This window comes from Platalea leucorodia (assembly GCF_965183815.1).
Source record: "Platalea leucorodia genome assembly, chromosome: 1".
Lineage (NCBI taxonomy): Eukaryota > Metazoa > Chordata > Aves > Pelecaniformes > Threskiornithidae > Platalea > Platalea leucorodia.
Window position 1 is genome coordinate 20,198,858 of NC_138823.1, and position 19,419 is coordinate 20,218,276.

General features: G+C 39.6%; 1 protein-coding gene across 2 annotated transcripts in view; it reads right to left on the minus strand.

The window, feature by feature from the left end:
* EMC2 (ER membrane protein complex subunit 2) overlaps positions 1-14,768 on the minus strand; it is a 49,966-nt gene extending 35,198 nt beyond the window's left edge. The window contains exons 1-4 of one of the 2 annotated variants that reach the window (XM_082330415.1): positions 14,695-14,768; positions 8,289-8,402; positions 4,794-4,858; positions 372-457 (exon numbers count right to left, since the gene is read on the minus strand). In XM_082330415.1, coding sequence (XP_082186541.1) covers positions 372-457; positions 4,794-4,858; positions 8,289-8,402; positions 14,695-14,734 — 305 coding nt within the window. In that variant the 5' untranslated portion in view covers positions 14,735-14,768. The remainder of the gene's footprint in view (positions 1-371; positions 458-4,793; positions 4,859-8,288; positions 8,403-14,694) is intronic. The other variant, XM_082330416.1, reaches the window with a different exon arrangement.
* Positions 14,769-19,419: the final 4,651 nt, after the last annotated feature.

The following is a 19,419-nucleotide window of genomic DNA, read 5'->3' on the forward strand; positions in this document are numbered from 1 at the left end:
GAAGGCAAAAAAACCACTGGCATTGATTTTCATATGCTGCTCTGCCTCTCTGAGATGAAATGTATACCTCACAGACTTCACCAAAAAAAGTGCCTAGTGTTTTACTGTATAATGACTTATGCTGTCAAGTAAGAGATCTTTTTAATCTATGAAGTCTGATAGGAAGATTGCAAAAATGTAACACCACATAATACACACAAAAATGCAATAAAAATGTCCAAACATTGTAATATGAACATGCACACGATTATTTTCTATAAAGAAACTTCCCAACATTACTTTGCCATGTTTTTATACTGCCTGAATGCCTTTTTAAGAAATAGCAAGCACCTTTTCAGACAGAAAGTAATTTTTTTTAATTGAGGTTTTACCTTTCCATAGCTTCAAATCGCATTCCAGTTAATCGTTTAACTCTGTGGCTCCCAGGAAACTGCCGCCTTAGCTCCTGAAGACAAAACTAAACAAATAAAATCAAAAATACTATTGTGAATAAAATTATCTACACAGAAGCTGGAAGGAAAAAAAAAAAAAAAAAAAAAAAGTCCTTGGCTGATAATTCAACAACCTGAACAGCACTTCTGAGTAAAAGCAAATACCAATTTTCGGAATAAGCAATAAAGTACATTGATAAAGAGAATATCAGAAACTAAAACTTTGTCTGTTAGAAGACTAATTCTAAGAAATATCGTCCATACAGATCATCAGACCTTCTTGGAAATAGTTATTTGTCTAGAAAATTAAACTCATCTACTAAAACAGTTCTGATACTATTAAAACTTGAAGTCTACTTAGTTGCCTCATAACACGAGACAGTAAAAAACAAAATAAAGAAAGAGCTTACGTGATACTTCTTTAATAAATGGATATCTCACAATGGAACAAACTATGCTAATACTATGCTCTGTGTTTATTTTTAAAATAAAACTTTGAAATCCAAAGAAAATGTTTGTCAGTGGCTTGGGTTGAGCTGCTGGCAGAAGAGGCATAGCTTCTAACTCCTGAAATCAATGAGACACCTGGGCTGGATAAAAGGAATTAATCACAGGCAGATTTCTCTGGATTAGCAAAAAAGGATGTTTGGTAGAAGGGTTGAGTCAACTTCCCCAGAGCAAACTAACTCTCATCATATCATGAATGTGGCTAGATAGCACTGCAAAGTTTGTAGCTGACTCATTACAGTGGGAGGCAGGACAGTCCCCAGGCTCTCAAAAAGACCAGTGGTTTGAATCACATTAAAAGCTTCACACAGAACCCTCCTTTTCCAGGCATTTATTTATACAACTCAGCTTATAAACTTCTTCTTCAGACCGAAGACTCCAGCAGAGGCCTATCTACATAATCTGTTCCATCTCACCACGTCCACTGGTCAAAGGAAAAATACAGAAGCAAATCAGTAAGAATTAGTAGGTTCCCTCTCTGTTTCTGTAGATAAACAGGTTGCCAGAGCACAGCAAAGAGAAATATTAACATCTCTGCTGGCTGCCAAAAAATAGAGAAGGAAGAGAGAAAGAAAACAGTAATCAAAGAAGTAATGCTTAACCTCACTAAGCACAGAATATTTTCATCATGATCATCTTAGTTTCCAATGAACCAAGATCTCAACAATGCAATTTTACATAGCAAGACTCAGGTTTAGTACAGAAACAGTTTACTGGCACTTTGAGTGATGTCTAGGTGAACTGTTGCTGCTCAGGACAAGAAATTGTCACAAAAAACTGTGTGTACTTAGCAGCACCTTATATGAGGTATGAACGAATCTGTGAACATTCTTAAGAGACAGGACAACTTACATGAAACTACAGAAAAGTAGTTTCACTCCAGCTTTTGTACAAACAACCCTTCAGGTTTTAAAAACAACTTTTGCAGACAATAAATTCACCCTGTGGCCCAGTGATCTGGGAATCCCAAAGGACAGTGATTTTCAGTACAAAAACATGCATTGCTTTTCTCCAATAAAATTTTTAAATGTCAAAAATTTTAACATTTGCAATAATACTAAACTCCACAATCTGCAGATGGACTTTTACATCTAGAAAAACGCCATCGACAATATAAAAAAAGCTGATGAAGTAGCACTCAAGTGCCGGAGTACTACAAGACCAGAATTGTTCAAATTAGATCTGACTACATGATCATTATTCAGCTAAATACAGCAGCCACAATGCCAAAATAAACTCCTGTAGATTAAGACATCAGACACAAAAAAGTGACATGAAAAGTTGTGAGACAGTCACAAACAATTCACTGCACACTTTTTAAAACAAAAGTGCATGAACAAACTACACTAGCTATATCTTCAGAATATTCTGGACTCAGCAGCAGGCAATGCCCTCTTTTTAAATTTAACCTGTAATCCCCATAATCATTTATGTTATTGAGGACTGGTTCTGCACTATGCCAATAATCTACTTTCAAGGTTCTCTCAGAAACTCAGCAGTTAAAATGGCAAATCTCATTTGTATGTGACACTGTAATTTGCAGTTCATTTGCTTTCTGATTTTTTTGATCACGTAGGTTTTTAATTTTAAAGGTCTGACAAAGGCAAAGAAATATAAACCTGGACTTCAGCACGTGAAACACTGGTAGTGCAAGTGCGTGTTAACAGTAGGCGATTTCACTAAAACATGTGCATGAAAGAACTGGCTGACTGAAGCATGCATTACGCACAGTCATTTTGTGCAGGACAGAGAGAACAACTAATAAAAAGAGGAAAGAAAAAGGAAAAACAAAAGTCAGATAAATGACTCTGAAAATCATCTCAGCCTCCTCATTTGGAGCAGATGAGACCTATCCCCCTAAGCAAAATGCATCACAGCTGTCAAAAGCTTCTGCTAAAAAACAGAAGTTCCAAAGCTGTTTGTCTACTTTCAGGCTACAGCTGTAGCAAAAAGCCACATATGATGTTGAGTTGTTCGAATTAACTACTTTTTTATTATAAATCAAACAAATTTAAAAAAATAAAAAGCCAAATAAGTTTCCCTCTAAGCTTTTAACCTCCTTTCTGAGCTGCATATAAAATGTTGCACTCCGTCATCTCAAGCAATATTCCTTAGAGGGCACAGAAACTGAAATTTAAAATCCCTGCCAGGGTTAGTAAAAATAACTAGTGTTTCACAACTGATCTTTCAACACTGGCTCCCTCAACAATTTTGTGAGTGTCTTCCTAAAAAGACCCTGAAAATAAAGACCAAAACTGTTTTAGATATACAACAGAAAACAGAAATATATTTATTTAAACAGTAAGTCTATTTGGTTTTGTTTAAACAGACAGCTATACTACAACAGTATTTTCTTCTGAGGAACAAAGGAAAGGGAAGTTCAGTGGGTTCACAACAAGTTCAGTGTGTTGTGCCGTATTTTCCAGTGTACTCCATTTTACCATATACCTATGGGATGCCAGATAAACTTGTCTAGTTCTGCCTACTTTCAAATTGCCCTTCTCCCAGCTACATCCTCTAGTCTGACCTCTTGTATATCACAGACCATTAAGTTTCACCCAAATGACATCACATGAAGCTCAAAGACTTTATGAGGTATTTTGCCATCTGACAGAGAACAAGGCACTAGAAGAGTAATCCCCATGAAAGACCTGGACTCCTGAAAATATCTTGCTTTTTATGCAGTATAAGCTCAAGCTTGCTGGCTTTCAGGGCACAAGACAAGCTAATGTTTTGTTTTTTTTTTTTCCCCCCAGTGTTTTGTGAAAGAGGGATGAAAAGATTATTAAAATTTGCCTGCAAAACCCACTTTTTCAGTTGCTGCCTTTAAAGGATTAGCTAAGCTTGTTGGGTTTTTTTGTTTGTTTCAGTGTTTTTTCATTTTTAATCTAGCGAACAGGTGTTACAGTTCTGAATAAACTCATTTTATCTAAATTGTTATTTGTATAATTCAAATAAATTTGCATACAAATTGATTAAACCCAAATATCCAATAACAATATTTTTATCAGGAATCACTGAATAATTTGGATTGCAAGGGACCTTTGGAGGTCACCTGCTCCAAATCCCCACTCAAAACAGAGCCAGCTTCCAAGTGAGTGCAGGGCGATATCCCAATCCCCTTCTGAGCATCTCCAAAGGATGTTCTACAGCTTCTCTGTGCCACTTGTCCCAAAGTGTTCACTAACCTCATTGTTAAAAACTTTTTCCTAATATCTAACTGAAATTTCCTTTGTTGCAGCTTGTCTCTTGCTCCACACCTGCAAAAATCTGTCTCCACCTTCTTTATACCTTCCCATTAGTACATATTCAAAGACAGCAATAAAATCCCTTCTTAGCTTTCTCAAGACTTAACAAACTCAGATCTCTCAGCCCTTCCTTACACATTATGCAGTCCAGCTCCTTATTCATCTTGAAGACTTGCTCCAATATGTCAATGACTTTCTTTGATGATAGCCAACATGACATCTAATATGATATGCATGACAGGACATTTTACCTCAAAACATTCAAAAAACCAATATAATTTGAGAGTTTTTCAATAAACAAACACTCTCTGTACAATCTGGCAACTTCAATATTACTCTTGACATTTAGCCCATACAAGAGTAGCCGTAAATATTTTCATGGCTATTGGAAGAGACATGATCTGTCTAAACAAAAGTTACACATTAGAGAAGGTGGGTGGAGGCGGTTTCTTCCCAGCAGTGTATTTCTCGATAGATATTCTACAAGTCCAAGCTACGGAGTACAGAATACCCTATACAGATATCCTATCTGACCAAAGAACTATCTGGAAGAGATACCCAAGAAGAAAATTTAAGGTTTGAGGGTAAAGTCAACTTGAAAACTTACCAATGCCAAATCATCTCGACTGCAGTCCAGGGCAGCAATCATCACCTGTTCATATATTATCCAAACTGGACACAAAAGAGACATTAAATGCAGATAATTGATTTTTTTTTTAAGATAACGGGAAACACCTACAATGTAAATAAAATTAATGAATTCTGTCTGTATATTTTTCCCCTTCTACTCCCATGGATCACTACTGAAACAGGGACATTTTAAGAACTGCTGGAATTAATTAAAAACGCGTTTAAGCAATTTTATTGCTTTTAGTAACAAAGTACCTTTTGACATCTTGAAAGGCAAAAAAGCTCTAATTCTCTGCTTTTCCTAACATTATAGCTGCAGTCTTCTAAACAGATCCCCACTAGGACTTGCTCTCTGATCAGACCTGGAGAACAGCCATTTGGGCTAGAAAGAAAACAAATTTCCTTTAACTGTTTCACTGCTGAAAGTCCTACAAATGTTGTCTTCTTCCCAAATTTGAACAATTTCTCTAAATCAGTAACAGATTACATTATTTCTGTTCTAGGCCTACCAAGGTCTTGAATGTAAAGAACTTAACACTGCAGTTACTACGTTGCAGAAAAGAGAGGCTATAGTAGAGGAAAACATGTAATGCGAGTATTAGAAGTACTGAGTGTTTTGAACTCATGTAAATCCAATCAGGTGCACCCCATATTTCATAGAACTGAAACAGATGCAAATGTCTTCCAAAACAAAAATATAAAATAAAAATAAAATATAAAATAAAAAAAGCAAAGGCCCTCTCATTTTTAAAAATACTTTCTATGATATGAATTTCCAATATTTTTTAAAGAAATTACTACTTCTTGCTAAGTATACAAAAGAAGAGAAACAGGTATTAATTTGCCTGTAACCCCTCTTCCCCATTGGAACTACTTATAAGATATATTCTATTTTTATTAGATAATGTATACATTCTTTGCATGAATGTAAAAATACACACATAGATATAGATAAAATACAGATAACATATATCCCTTCTATAAATTATATATTATGTTTTTTAACAGAATTTTAAACACAGGAATAAGATACTTCTATGGTTTAGGACATTGCTCTCCCCATTCGATCAAGCCTCTACTTTGACACTCTAGCACAGGTAGTGTCAGGTATTACGTAAGAGAACACTTGTAAGAGAATCATGCATCCAGCCCAGAGGGATGTGTTTTTCTAATCTGTACTAGGGCTTTCTTGTTCAAGCTTAACAAAAAAAAAAAAAAAACAACAAAAAAAAAACAAAGAAAAAAAATGCCAAAGGCCTTATTCCTCTACTTTGAAGTCCATCTCTATAGCTTTAGACTACTGATTGTCCCTCAGAAAATCCCAACTTTTTATTAAAATTATGACATGGATAATAGTATCCTCACCCCTTAGACTGAATATTCAATAAGTTTTTTTAATTTTGAAAACACTAATAATAAAATCTTTTCTTTTTTTCCCCAATTACACTGGATGTCTTCTGCCTGAGGAGGCAAGTTACAGAGATATCCAAATAATCTACCCCATTGCATTTATTATTCTCCCTTCTATATGCATCCTGAAATTAGCCATTGTAATATCCAGGTATCTTCTGAAAACACATGAAGCAACAAGGCTAACATCCGTCATATACAACTCATCCACCTTCCGTGGCTACCCAAGAAAGAATTCTAGGTCTACTATATGTGTTTGGGGTTTTTTTGGTGGTTGTTTTTTGTTTCTTTGTTCTTAAAACTGTATACAGTTGCCATTCTGATACTACTTTAAACAAAAAATTAAACAAAATGCAAATACATAAATAAATTTCAGATACTTTTATGCATTTGCTAAGAACCTCTGGAACATTGCAGCCGATTTATCTCATGAATCCTGAATGCCAAGTTTATGAAAGAATAAAATACATATATCTTGAAAAGGACAAACTCAACACTGACAAGAAAGGAATGACTCAGCCTGTATTACTGAGAGCAATGTTTCAGGAAGCCATCGGTAAGATCCGAGAGGAGTATCAAGCTCCTCAACAATTTCTTACTAAAATATAGTTCTCATAAATGACTAGCAACATGGTAAGAAGAAAGTAAAATCAAGGTTAGTTCTCAAAGTTCTTCTAAAGCAGAGGGAACCTACGGCAACTCTCTTGCAGGTGGGTGTATTAAGCCTACCCATGCCGTCTAAAAACAAGCATGTTGCTCACAGTTACAGTGCAAGACCCCCTCACAGTGCAGTACCTTCTTCGGGCACTGAATCTCCAAATGCACTTCATGACTCACTGCTATGCACAGCGGTGTCTTCAACAGGTGATACTTTGGGTAGATCATCCATGTATTTATACCCAAAAAAGTACAACATTTGCAGTGGCCAAGTTCCTTACGATGGAAAGAACTCCAGAACAGAATTAGAGCTCGGAGGGTGCAAGACAGAACCAGAGCAACGCATCGATATAAAACAAATCCTATCTGCAGAACCCCAAACACAATACTGAAAGATTCCTCACCTGACAAGAAAGGGAGGCAAAGTGTCTTTCTGAAACGACTATGTGGATTTTAATTCATGGAACACTGTATGAAGTTAGGTATTTGAAATTAAAATTGCCTTACTAAACCAACTGAACAAGTTAACTAACTGAACAAAGTTAATCATATGGAATACTGTAACTTTTATTAAATACAATGCACTACAGAGGCTGCTAAAATCCACTTGTCACTACAAAACAGCAGTGAGTAAAATGAAAGAACTACAAGAGAAGTGTATTAAAGAATGTCTATATTAAATTACCTGAATTATAAAAAAGGAAAAAGAAGAAAGAAACAGCATTAAAATCAAAACCTGTGTGAGATTAATATGCAAACCTATAAATTCTTGACAGCATTTTGTTATACTTTGTTTTATTTTATACTTAAAGAGTGCTATTGCATTGTGACATGTTTCTAAACAATTTTCTTTTAGTATGAAGCATTATATCCAAGCTTCTGTCTACTGAAATTAGTATGAGGTAGTTAAAATCCCCTGAAAATAATAATTTCATGAACAGTGGAAACTTAGACTTACATTCAACTACAATGGCACAAATGTAATGCTATAATAAAAACAGCCTTAATATTACTTCCTGCAGTATGTATGACTTGATTAAGGAATAGCATTCTCTGTTATAAAAAGATACTTTTCAATTTTTGCTGCCTTGTCGAAGAACAGAAAATCAGTCAAATGACAGCCAGATAACAGTGTCACGGTAAGTTTTCACATAATGGTCTAACCACCAATCCAGCAAACTAACAGTTCTAGTAGGTAATTTTTCCATCTCTTTTCACTGCAGCCCATATTTCGGAAAGAAATAAAATCTACTAATTCTGGCAACCTATTAGACTATGAAAATAATATATCTTTCATCAACATCAGCAGATACAGAAAGGCAACACAGAAGTACAAAATAGAGGCTGAAAAGAGAAAACAAAAATCAGATAATGGAAATTTTAAAAATAATTATTGTTTCCTTACTGTCATCTCCAAGTTTAGATGCATATTCATTAATTAACTCTTCTCCAACATCCACTATCTGTTCACTGTTTCGGTAGTTTTCTTCCCTCCATTTCCTCATTTTATCACGCATATCTGGGAGCAAAGGGGAAAAAAAAAAATTAAAAAGAAAATATTGAGATTTCCAGACAGTAATGTAATTTGAATTTTATTTCTGGAAAATATACATATGAAGAATGGGTTTGGAGAGCAATAGATCTAAAAAAGTGACTTCCACTAAACTACTACTACTAGAAAACTACTAGAGAACAGATAGGTGTATCAGACCTCTGAAACCATGCTCATGCTCTAATATAATTGATTCAACTTCTAAATTTGCAGTCTCTCAGGTTAGTACCATATGCAATAAAAAACCCTTATACCTAGTTATCCAATAAATAATAAAATTTAATGGACATTACACGGTTAGGAAAAATAGGCTAAAAGAGATTTCTTCTAAGTAGTTTCACACATTTACAAACAGTATCAAAATTGCATTTCTGCTCCAGGTGAATAAATTTGCACTTAAAGTATTAGAAAAACTATGAGAACTCAATCACTGCTCACGTTTATCAGTGTAAGATAAATGTTGTGAACTTGCAATCTAAAAAGAATCTACTCGCTCCTATGGAAAGGAGCCTCAAGAAAAGCAGACATGGAAAGGCTTTCTACAGCGGGGAAGTGCCCAAAAGTATAAAAATTATCACTGTTTATCTAGGTGAGACAGAAAAGACAGTTTATTTTAGCACTAGGATTTTTGTTTCAAGAGTACATTTACTATGACTCAGATCTCCAAGAGAGCACGCATACTCATGAAGTCAGCTAGAGAGCACTACCTAGCCTAGGTTTTATTTATCCTCTGGATGAGGAAATTGCTAAGAATGCAATTTTATATACACATATACATTTATATACGTGTGGATGTTCCATATACAAGAACAAATTCTGAGGAAACTTAACAGAAAATAGTTTTCATTAATAGACAGTGGCTTTACTAATAGGAAGGTACCAGGACAGCAGTTGCCAATATTTTTTTTTAAATTTACAGCAGCTGGAAAAACAAACACAAGGACAGATCTAAACACTGTCAGTTTTTCTTGCACTTCAAAATGCATAGTTAACATAACTGACAGTAAAAATTAAGCGCTGAACTTTCTTCCATCTACCTGAAGTGATCTCGGATTGCTCATAAGACTGTTATTGTGCTACATTTTGTATTTTGAAATTCAACCAAAACCACCACAGGGTTACATTTCGTATGCACGGGTAAAGTTAAATGGTTCTAGACACATGATGGTCCCTGGAAATTCAAGGTTAGACAGCAAGAATGTGAGAGAACACAAACATTCAAAAAAGCTGACAAGCTAAACCCGTAAAAATAAATAAACTGTCTGATTTCTACCTACTCATTTACTTGGAAATTATCAATGCCTCCATTCCAGTGTGATTCCAAATGGAATAGTGTCTGAATTATGTATAACAGAACACACATCTACCATTCATCACCCAAGCACAGTATTTAGAGCTATGGAAAAAAACTGCAGGACACAGAAGAGTACATCAGCTGATGACCAAAAAACAAAGTAAAAATAAGTGTTTTCATTCACGTGAATCTATTGAGAGGCAATACTGAATTTTACGTAAATGTAGAAGAAAGAAAATGATAAAAACTGCAGTAAAATTTACACATGGCGTTTTACAATGTTGTCAAACTTAATGAATTTTTTACTACGAAAGCTATCAAGAGAGTCAGCCAATAATAATTTAAGTCTTCGAGGCAAATCTACATACAGCATGTAATACAAGGTTGGGCAGTAGCAATCAGGGATTTTAGAAAAAAAAAATTGTTAAAGAAATGTCTAGTTTTAATTACAATTACTCCTGTTACGTATATAGGCTGGTGCAGAGCAATTGAGACATTTGTTTTAGTCTTAGGTTCTCTAAAATTAGCAAGCTTTGCACATATAAATCAAAACATTACAAGTTCAAAGGAGCAGATGCACTTGCCACAATGTTTGTTGTTCCCTAAAAACATGCAAGCAGTCTGTAGGAAGCCAAAAGAAATAACCTGTGTTTTATTTTTGTGTCTGTTAAGGCATCAGTTAATTTGGCCTTAGCAACGAGATATGAAGTAATCCTCTTATAATTACTTATACTTCGATAGTTCAGCTGGATCATAGTTTTCAAGTCCTTGATATCTAAAAACACCTGATGAAATGAAGGAAGGTACCCCTATTAGTAGAGACATACACTGCATACTCCAAAACATTACCTTGACATATAACAACCGCTACCACCAGCGGTCACGCAGGGACCCCATAACCATTATATTTCTAGAGCTCATTTATATATTGTTCTTCTGTTACAGACACCAAATCTTCCACCACACCTCAGCTCCACCCGTCCTCATCTTACAAAATATGAATCAAACCAAAAAACCCACAAATCCACCAGTTCAAGGAATTAATTTTGTCACCTAAAGTGGACTCTAACGACTAGAGACACTACAGACAAAAGTGTTCACTTTTAAAATTAATTTGGGATTTTCTTTGTTATATATGCTGTTCCCCGATACATACATTTGCAAGAAAATGGCCCCACATATACAGACTGTTAAATTGCGTCTTCTAAAGCATTTTATATTTTCAAAAATTATAAAGGATTCCATGAAAAAAGTCTCACATGAACATGTAACAAAAACTCGTAGTGTGCCACTACTTAAGCAGTGCAATTTTTAATATAGAAAACAGCAGTACTAATTTAATGATCCAGAAAACTTCAGTAATTTAAGCAACAGTCATCATGAGCTATTCAAAATCTTCCAAAATATTCTTTTCACCTGTTTTCAATTTACATTAAAAGAAATCTAGTTTAGAGAATATGCCATCCCTTTCTCTTTTTGGTTTTGATATCCAGTGAAGAAGAATTATTGACTGGAACAAGAATTGCCATGACAGCATTCAAAGACCTCCAGATAGCCAAAAATCACTGCTTCATTTTAGCTGGGTTTGAGATGTTAATGCTACTATGCTTCTGTACAAGGTAGAGAAAGAAAAGAAAACCTGGTTTATTTTGTTCAATTCTGACAATATGCCAGATTGGCTTTCTGTGAAAGCCAATTGTCATTTTATTAGTTCTTGACTATCATGACTGCTTCTTATTTGTAGATCACACTAACTCTGCACATGCAAGCAAACTTGTGTGCTACAAAACCGGTTCCTAAAATGAAGTTATACAGGTGTGTTTTTCTTTTTTTTTTCCTTAAATATTTCCACCAACTGGCCAAATTCATCTTTAATGTACCACTGAAACCATGTTCAATATTTATTAACAGTCCCTGTGAAGTTCTACATGGCTTAAGAGGCTGCTGCTGTAAGAGGCTCCACATCACCAGTTATGACTGACGTGCTGAACTACATCATACTTCTTTGCCAGACTTGCAGTTCTTGGCTCCCTGTCACTTCAAGTAGTTTCTAATTCTTGTAAATATGAAGGAAGCAGGAAACAGAATGTCATTTTCTACAGGATAATTAGCAACAGTGGCAAAAAAAGAGCAACATATCACCTTAGTCTCAAATAAGTAAGCTGTAAAATATATGATGCATGTCCACATATAAGCATTTCTTTTAATACAGTAGCACCCTGAAGCCACGTTTTGATCATCAAAGTCCACTGATCAAGATCCTGAAGTTAAATGAGAGGTTTTCCTGCTCCAAGGGTTTAAAAATACACTATAAAGCTCAAGACACAGCTGCAGGCAAAGTAAAGAAAGAAAGAAAAAATAAAGACATCTCCAACAGTGGAAATAAGAGTTATTGTCAGTTTTCTTTCCTAATCACCTGTACAATGCATTTACCTAACATAGAATTTAATCATTGTTAAATTCCCACCTTTGTCCCAAAGAACCTGAGTGAAAAGCAAAGCAAGCTACAAACTGTATTTCATCTGCCTCATGTTATTCTTCTTCCCTAACCTCCAATCACAGTTTCATCTTTGAGCAATATGTAAGTAAAGAGCATCTTGTTTACAAAGGACCGAGTACATAAAGGACATTTTTCAGATTAATACCAACCATACACCTGGTTTCACAGAAATTAAGCATTTTAGACAAATTCAAGATAAGCTACATTCAATTCCCAGAGCTGTGTTCAAGTTCTTTGTTAGGGACTAGGTCACAATGCTGCTGAGATCACTCATGAAAAGCCTCATTACACCAGGGATCTGTTAAAGTACACATCGAGCAGAGAGAAGAGCCGCCTTCTCTGAGGAGAGCCATGGCCTGTTGCAGGAATCTGTTCTTTTTTACTTTACTTTGTATCTCTTAAACTAGAGGAAAAAAAAAAATATATTTTTTTTCAAATTTGTCCTTCTAAAATGCAGACAGCTGCTTGTACCAACACAGATCTTAAAGGTTTTCCCCTACACTCCAAGTCTTTCATTTGGATGTAAACTGGAAGTCTACTTAAAAGTTGATATGACAAAACTCCCCACCTAGCTAAAATTTCCTATGCAGCATACCCATATGCAAAACCATGCACCTAGCACAATGCCACAAATGTCAATCAAAAGTCTTGGAAGTAAAATATGGAGGCTATTTCCAAGTGTAGGATGCTCACCTCAGCACAAATTAGCCAAGTCCAAAAGCAGTAAGCTTGAGCATCCTATACTCGGCCTTTACTTTAGAGCAGAAAGACACCAACTCTGCAAAACTCTGAGCCAAAACAATCTAGGGCTAAATGTACAGAAACATATCCACAGTGCATGTTACCTCTCCTGTGAAAAATCTCGTTTCTCTTTCCAATCCCTGACACCTGAAAACAACAGGAGGGGAAAAAAAACCCAAATCTCTGGGGTTTTTTAACCATTTCTGTTCAAGCAAAATAAAAAACTAGAAAAGATCTTTACACAAGCTGTTTTACAACTTCCCTTCCCATACAGTGGCCCGCCTGCTCTCTATCCAAGCTGAGCTTCACAACCACTGTACCTTCTCACAAGGGATATAAAAGAATGGGCAACCAATCTTTTCCCAAAGTGCTAAATTAGTCTAATGACATCACGGTGATGCAACCAAATACCAGAGCAAAACTACCTATAAACCAACCACTAGACACGCTGCCAAGAAAGCCCTTTTCTTCATCCTTAATCATTCAGTTACAGCACTATTTTCTTCAACACCATCTCAAATATTTTCTGAGATTAATGCAAATTGAGCTGAAAATGGAATATTTCAAATTCCACTTTTTTTGAGTCCTCTACAAAAAGCTGCAGGAAAGACAGCACGGGCACTATTTCTGATGGGCAAGTTACTAGCATCTGCTAAAATACATCCCATGCAATGCTCCTCCTCTTATCCGCATACTACAAAACCAAACAAACCAATAATCTATGCTCAGGGAATTATTCTATTGCTCAATTATTTCTTCACATATTAGCAGTAAATAAAAACCCAAAGATCACACAGCTTCTCTCTGCGTTATCTCCTCTACTGTATAATGTTTGCAATGTATTGGACCATCTAGCTAAAAGTTCCCCCTTTACGGACAAAATTATGGAGAAGCATTAATTTATTCCTGATAGGAGACTGTAAGGGGCTTGAGTACTGTATGAACTCACATTTGAACATGTATTGCCTACAAGAGAATCATTTGGAATGCCAGGTAAACCACAAAAAGTATTGCTATTAAAAAAAATAATCAGACATGAAAGCTACAAAGTCTTGGAGAGCAGGATTTTCAAAAACTTTTGTGTCACTTCAGAGCTTCTGGGCGTTCCTCCGCAAACGCTTATCATCGAGCTTGAGGAAAACATCAGGTACTTTTCAGGCGTTCCAAAAGGTGAACTGGGACAGACGCCCCTGACACAGCCAAGGGGCCGTTTTTCCCCGCAAGCGCCGTATCAGTATTCTGGGGAGCTGGGAAGCAGCGGCAAGAACGCCAGACTCTGGGGGAACGGGGGTCCCTCCCCACGAAGCGGAGGCAGCGGCTGAGGGCCGCCGCCCGCAGCGGCACCGCGGCAGGGAGGCCGGCCCCCCGCACCCCGCGGCCGGGCGGCGGCCCTCGCCGCTCTGCGGGCGGCTCCGAGCCGGCGGGCGGCCCGGAGGAGCGCCGCCGCCCACCGCGGGGGTGACCACAGCTCGCCAGCTCCGCTTCTCGGGCAACACCGCCCCGCCTGTGTCGGCCACCCACCGCCCGCCTCCGGCCCCGCCTGGGTACCGCCACCGCCCGGCACCGGCTGCCGGGGCACAAGCGCCGGCCCGCCCCGGGCCCGCCGCGCAGCGCGGCTCCGGGGGCAGCGCGCAGGTGCGGGCACCGCCGCCCCCGCCCTGCGCCCGGCCGGTGGGCCCGGGCCCGGGCCCGGCCGCGAGGCCGCCCGCTGGCCGCGGCGTTACCTTCCCACGTCACGTCGTACATCTCCGACACCTTCGCCATCTTGGCGGCCGCCCCCGTGACGCGCCGCCGTGACGGCCCCGGCCGTCATTGGCGGGGAGGGCGGGCGGCGCCCCGCGGCGGGACGCGGGTCCGCCTGCCGCGCCCGGCCGCCGGCCGCGCCGCCCGCCCGCGCAATCCCGCCCGCCGCCCCCGCCCTGGCGGGCGAGGCCGGCGGGAGGCGGCGTGAACCCGCCGGGCGCGGGGCCGCGGGGGACGGGGCCGGGCTGGCCCGGACCGCTTGTCCGTCCCGGGCTTGGGGTTTTTTAATCTGCGTTTGCTTCGAGAGTGCAGTGAGCGGGGGAGACGTGCCTCCGCCTCCGCCGTGGCACCCGGGGCTTGGGCTGCCCGCGGCCGGAGAGGCCTGGCTTAGCTGGACTGAGGGGCAGAGTGGCTGCTGGGTTCGCCTGAACCAGAGGCGGCACTAAGGGCTGCAGATTAATTTCTCTTATTTTATAATGCGCATGAGACTCCCCACATCCAGTTCCCATGGCACAAAGTTTTACACCTTGAGTACGCGCTGCGTGAGGAGGCGCCCGCTGTGGTGTCTTTTCAGCTTGTGGACTGCCAGTGCCTTTCGTGCCCCCGGCTCCTGGAGACGACGAACCGCCACGGGCGAACCACCCGATGCCTCGTGTTGGAGGCACCCAGCCAGGAGTGGGCCAGGGGCCTGCCGCCGGGCCGGGCCCGCCGCTGGCTCCTCGCCGGCATTTATTACCCGACACTGTGGCATCTGCTGACCACCAGTCACGGAGATGAAGGGTTTCTCCCGATCGCAATGCTGTGTAGTTGTTAAGAATAAATGCATCTCTGATGAAGATGTTTAAAAAATGGCAATGGATTTTTAACTTCATAAAGGAGTTAACTTCACAAAGGAGTTAACTTCATAAAGGAACCGGTTTTTAGAAAATATCGCCAGAAACTTACTTGTTTGACATTCAACTCTGACAGGATCTCTTCTGGGAAGTGCCTCAGACTCCATACTTAAAATTAATCCCCTGCAAATGTACCCTAGTATCAAGAAAACTGTTTCTGTATTTATTGTGTTGCTTCTGAACTAGAATAAACTACTAATTCTTAATATAATCTACAGTGTAATTACATGTAATGACTTTGACAGCTAAAAGGCCTCAACCAGAATTCAAATGGTGGTCTAGAAAGACTCTCTATGCCTAATTTTTCTTCCCCCAAAAGTGGTTTTTGATCTTCTAAGTCACTGACTTGTTTAGGTCTTGTATAGCACAGCTGTACTTCCAGCTAATTTTACAATGCCAGTGTCTGTATTATCTGAACACTTCCAGAAACATGTATGTGTTTTTTCTCATAGTATTCCCGTGGGTAGGGAACTATTACTCCTCTTTTACAGGTAAAGGAATGAATGCAGAATGGTTACGTGCCAGATCCATGAAGCATTTAGTACACACCTGCTCTGCACATTACAGGGTAACACTGAAATAGCTGAGGTAAAATGAGAAATTAGCTTGCAGAGTTCAGTGCTGCTGGATTGCTGAGCTAGCAGTAATTCCTAATGTAGGATGCAGATAGAACTTTTAAGGATATAAATCCAAAATTTTGATCCTTTTAAAAGCCCTGTCAGCTGCCACCTAATGCTGAAGGAACTGAAATTTGAGAAATGTGTGTTTGAAATGTTTGGGAGGGGTTCGGACTTTCAGTTCCCTGGGCGTCTAGCTCTGCTTCTGCACCTGCCCACAGCTTTCTGTCTCAGCAGGAGGCAGGAGACAGTACCTCACAGGCGCTCGGTCCAGTTACTGTTCTCGGCGATAACTCTGTTCTCTCTGCTAGCTAGATGTAGACAGCTCCCCGGTTATGTTGGATTGCTTCCTAAGACGTGCAGCCCTCCACCTGCACTGTAAGAGGAGACTGGATCCTGAAGTTATGCACTGTAAGTGTTGCCTGCTGCCTTTTTTGGACGTAGTCTTGAATGACTTGCCTAAAATCACATACACTGCTGTCTGCCGAGCTCAAAACTGACCCTTCCACCGCATTCCTCTGCTCTTACTGTGGAAGAGAAAACCATCCACACTCACCAAGAGCCGGGAATTATTGTTACAATATCCCATTTTGCCAGATACTGTTATAGTTGGAAACAGAAATGGTTTTGGTATTAAGCTTTTTCTTCTCGGAAACTAAAACAGTGGTTTTGAAAGCCATTTTCTAATGCCAAGGAGCTCCATCACTTAATTCAAAGTTGAAAGTGTTTTGCTAATAAAGCTTAAAATGCTCTAAAAAGGCAATAGTCATATGAAATCTCTTTTCTGGATCTGTCATGTTCTGCTCTTGTGCCACTTCTGCAGGAACCAACCAGAAAGGTGGTGATCCAAATCTCACATAATAATGGTAAATGCAAGGTGTTTTGAGGGGACTATTTAAAAATGCAGAAAACTCAGCATAGGCTTTTTAAAGGTATCGCAGCTAGTTCTATGTATTACCAAATGAAAATGAAAAAAAAATTAACAAATATCCTTTTTCGCTCAGTTTCCTGTTAGAAGACCTTTCTCTTTTATTGTGAAACCCATCAGTCAGTTCAATAATAATTCATTCAGAATTATGGTTCAGAGAAGTGACACCTACTAAGGAAGAACATAGTAATTTTATTTACAGCTTACCAATACAGCAAAGTGTGGAAGTCTGTGTCCTGTGCATGAGATAGGGGACATACAGAGATATTTGGGCTCATCACCTAATAGGATCTAGAATCTATTTTAGTTTAGTAATTTTGGGGTTAGTTTAGTAATACAACAGTGGTGGCATCCTTCAAGTAGGTATGAGACAGGAGAAAACAACTCCGGGACAGTCATGGCGCAAGGGAGAACGTACACATGTAGGATCCATGTACGCTGTGAATGAATAAAGTGCTAGTTTCTCTTTTGTGTGAACCAAATGGATCATTTGCTTGTTAAGATGCACTTTCCCACTGTGCAAGAATATGGACAAACTTCATTTTATGTATGGAACGTTTACAGATACTATTAACTTCTGTAGTGATGGTAAAGATCAGTCCCAGAAGATAAATTAGTGGATGAAAAATACAGGAAATTCAAGAAATTTGAATCACATGACTTAAGGACTCTGCTTTAATGTAGCTGCCTTTGAGCCTGATCCAACTTGGCATTCATTTATTAACATTGGAACTTCAGATATTTTGTTACATCAAGCTTAAAATTTCCCAACACGAAAGAAAAATAGCTAAGAAAATAAGTGAATAAATTTGCTTTAGGGGATTATTATGAGGGATAATATAGAGAGGAGAACATTTTAACATGTTTTTGAGTTTTATCACAGCATCACCACAAATAAGAAATACCAAGTAAAAATTTTGTAACTCATCTTGGAAAATTTGGAGGTTTTTTCCTTATCATTTTGAGTAGCACAAACTACTATATATTGGAATATATGTAGCAAAGCAGTAACATTTTGAATTTGTACTTCAGCATTAGTATTTAAAGTCAATTTAAAATCAATTCCCTCTTTCTGACTATCAGACTAAAAGACAAGAGGAGACCATAGCTGGAGGAGTTTTTTATCCCTGAGCTATAAACCTTCCTGGCTATTGACACTTGCAGATGGACAACATGCCAGAATTACATCATTCAGCGTGCCATGAAAAAAGGCAAAGAGGAGACACTTTCTGAAAGCTGGGGAAAACAAGAAATATAAATCAACTTGATGAATTGACAACGTTAACAATCCTTAAGCAAGTCGAACAGCACTTGCTCTACAGCTCGATACTCTAAACTGTATCCTGAGAGCCTCCCGAGATTGATTTTAAAATGGCCGTGAAGTGAACAAACACCACAGATCCAAGTTTCTGAGTTCATATGATAAGGTAATATGTGCTTCATTTTTAGCATTTACTAGCTGAATATATACAAGCTTGAAAGTGCTGTCCCAAAGACAGCTCTCTGCATACTTAATTAAGAATTTTTTCAGAGTCTCACCTAGATCTTGTGGCCATTAATTAAATGCAAGAATCCATTAACAGTAATACATTGCAGAAGCTCAAATTTGGTGTTGGAAGCTGTTATTTCCTACAGCTAAAGTGAACAAATTTGCAGTAAGGAGTAGCCTTTGCTGGGGGCAGGCGGGGAGCTGAGGAGGGGGCGTCAGGCTGGGGCACAGCCGGGGGCCAGCGTGGATGCCCCGCGTGCCTGCCGGCCTCCTCTTCCTCCTGGTGGGCACCAAGAACGGGGCCAGCCCAGCTGGGAGATGGGCAGAGTCAGGCCCTGCCGCCCCAGTCTTCCTTGACAGCGGTGCCGGGCGCGGGAGGGAGCAACGTGCGCAAATTACCGATTTTCATCCAATTTCTCTTCCGCTCCCCGGGCAGCGTGAATGCGCCGCTCTCCTTGAGCAGGCCTGCAGGGCTCGGCGGTCTCATGCTTGCTCGTAGCAAGCAGCAATACCCCTCTAAGGGCAGAGCAGGAGAGATAAATGTCTTGCCCACGTGCCTGCCGCGATGAGTACTCTCTTGCGTGAGAAATGAGGACGAGAAGCGGCGGGGCCACAGAGAGCCCCTCTCCTGAGGCAGCAGACGTGCCAGTGCTCCCCAGCCATCGGCTGTCGGGGAAGCGGATGGGGAGGAGGCAGCGGGAGGGCTCGGGGCCGGGGGGCTGCAGCTGAGCAGGTCCCATGGACCCTTCAAGGGTGGTGGGGGCCACCAGGCAGCTGTA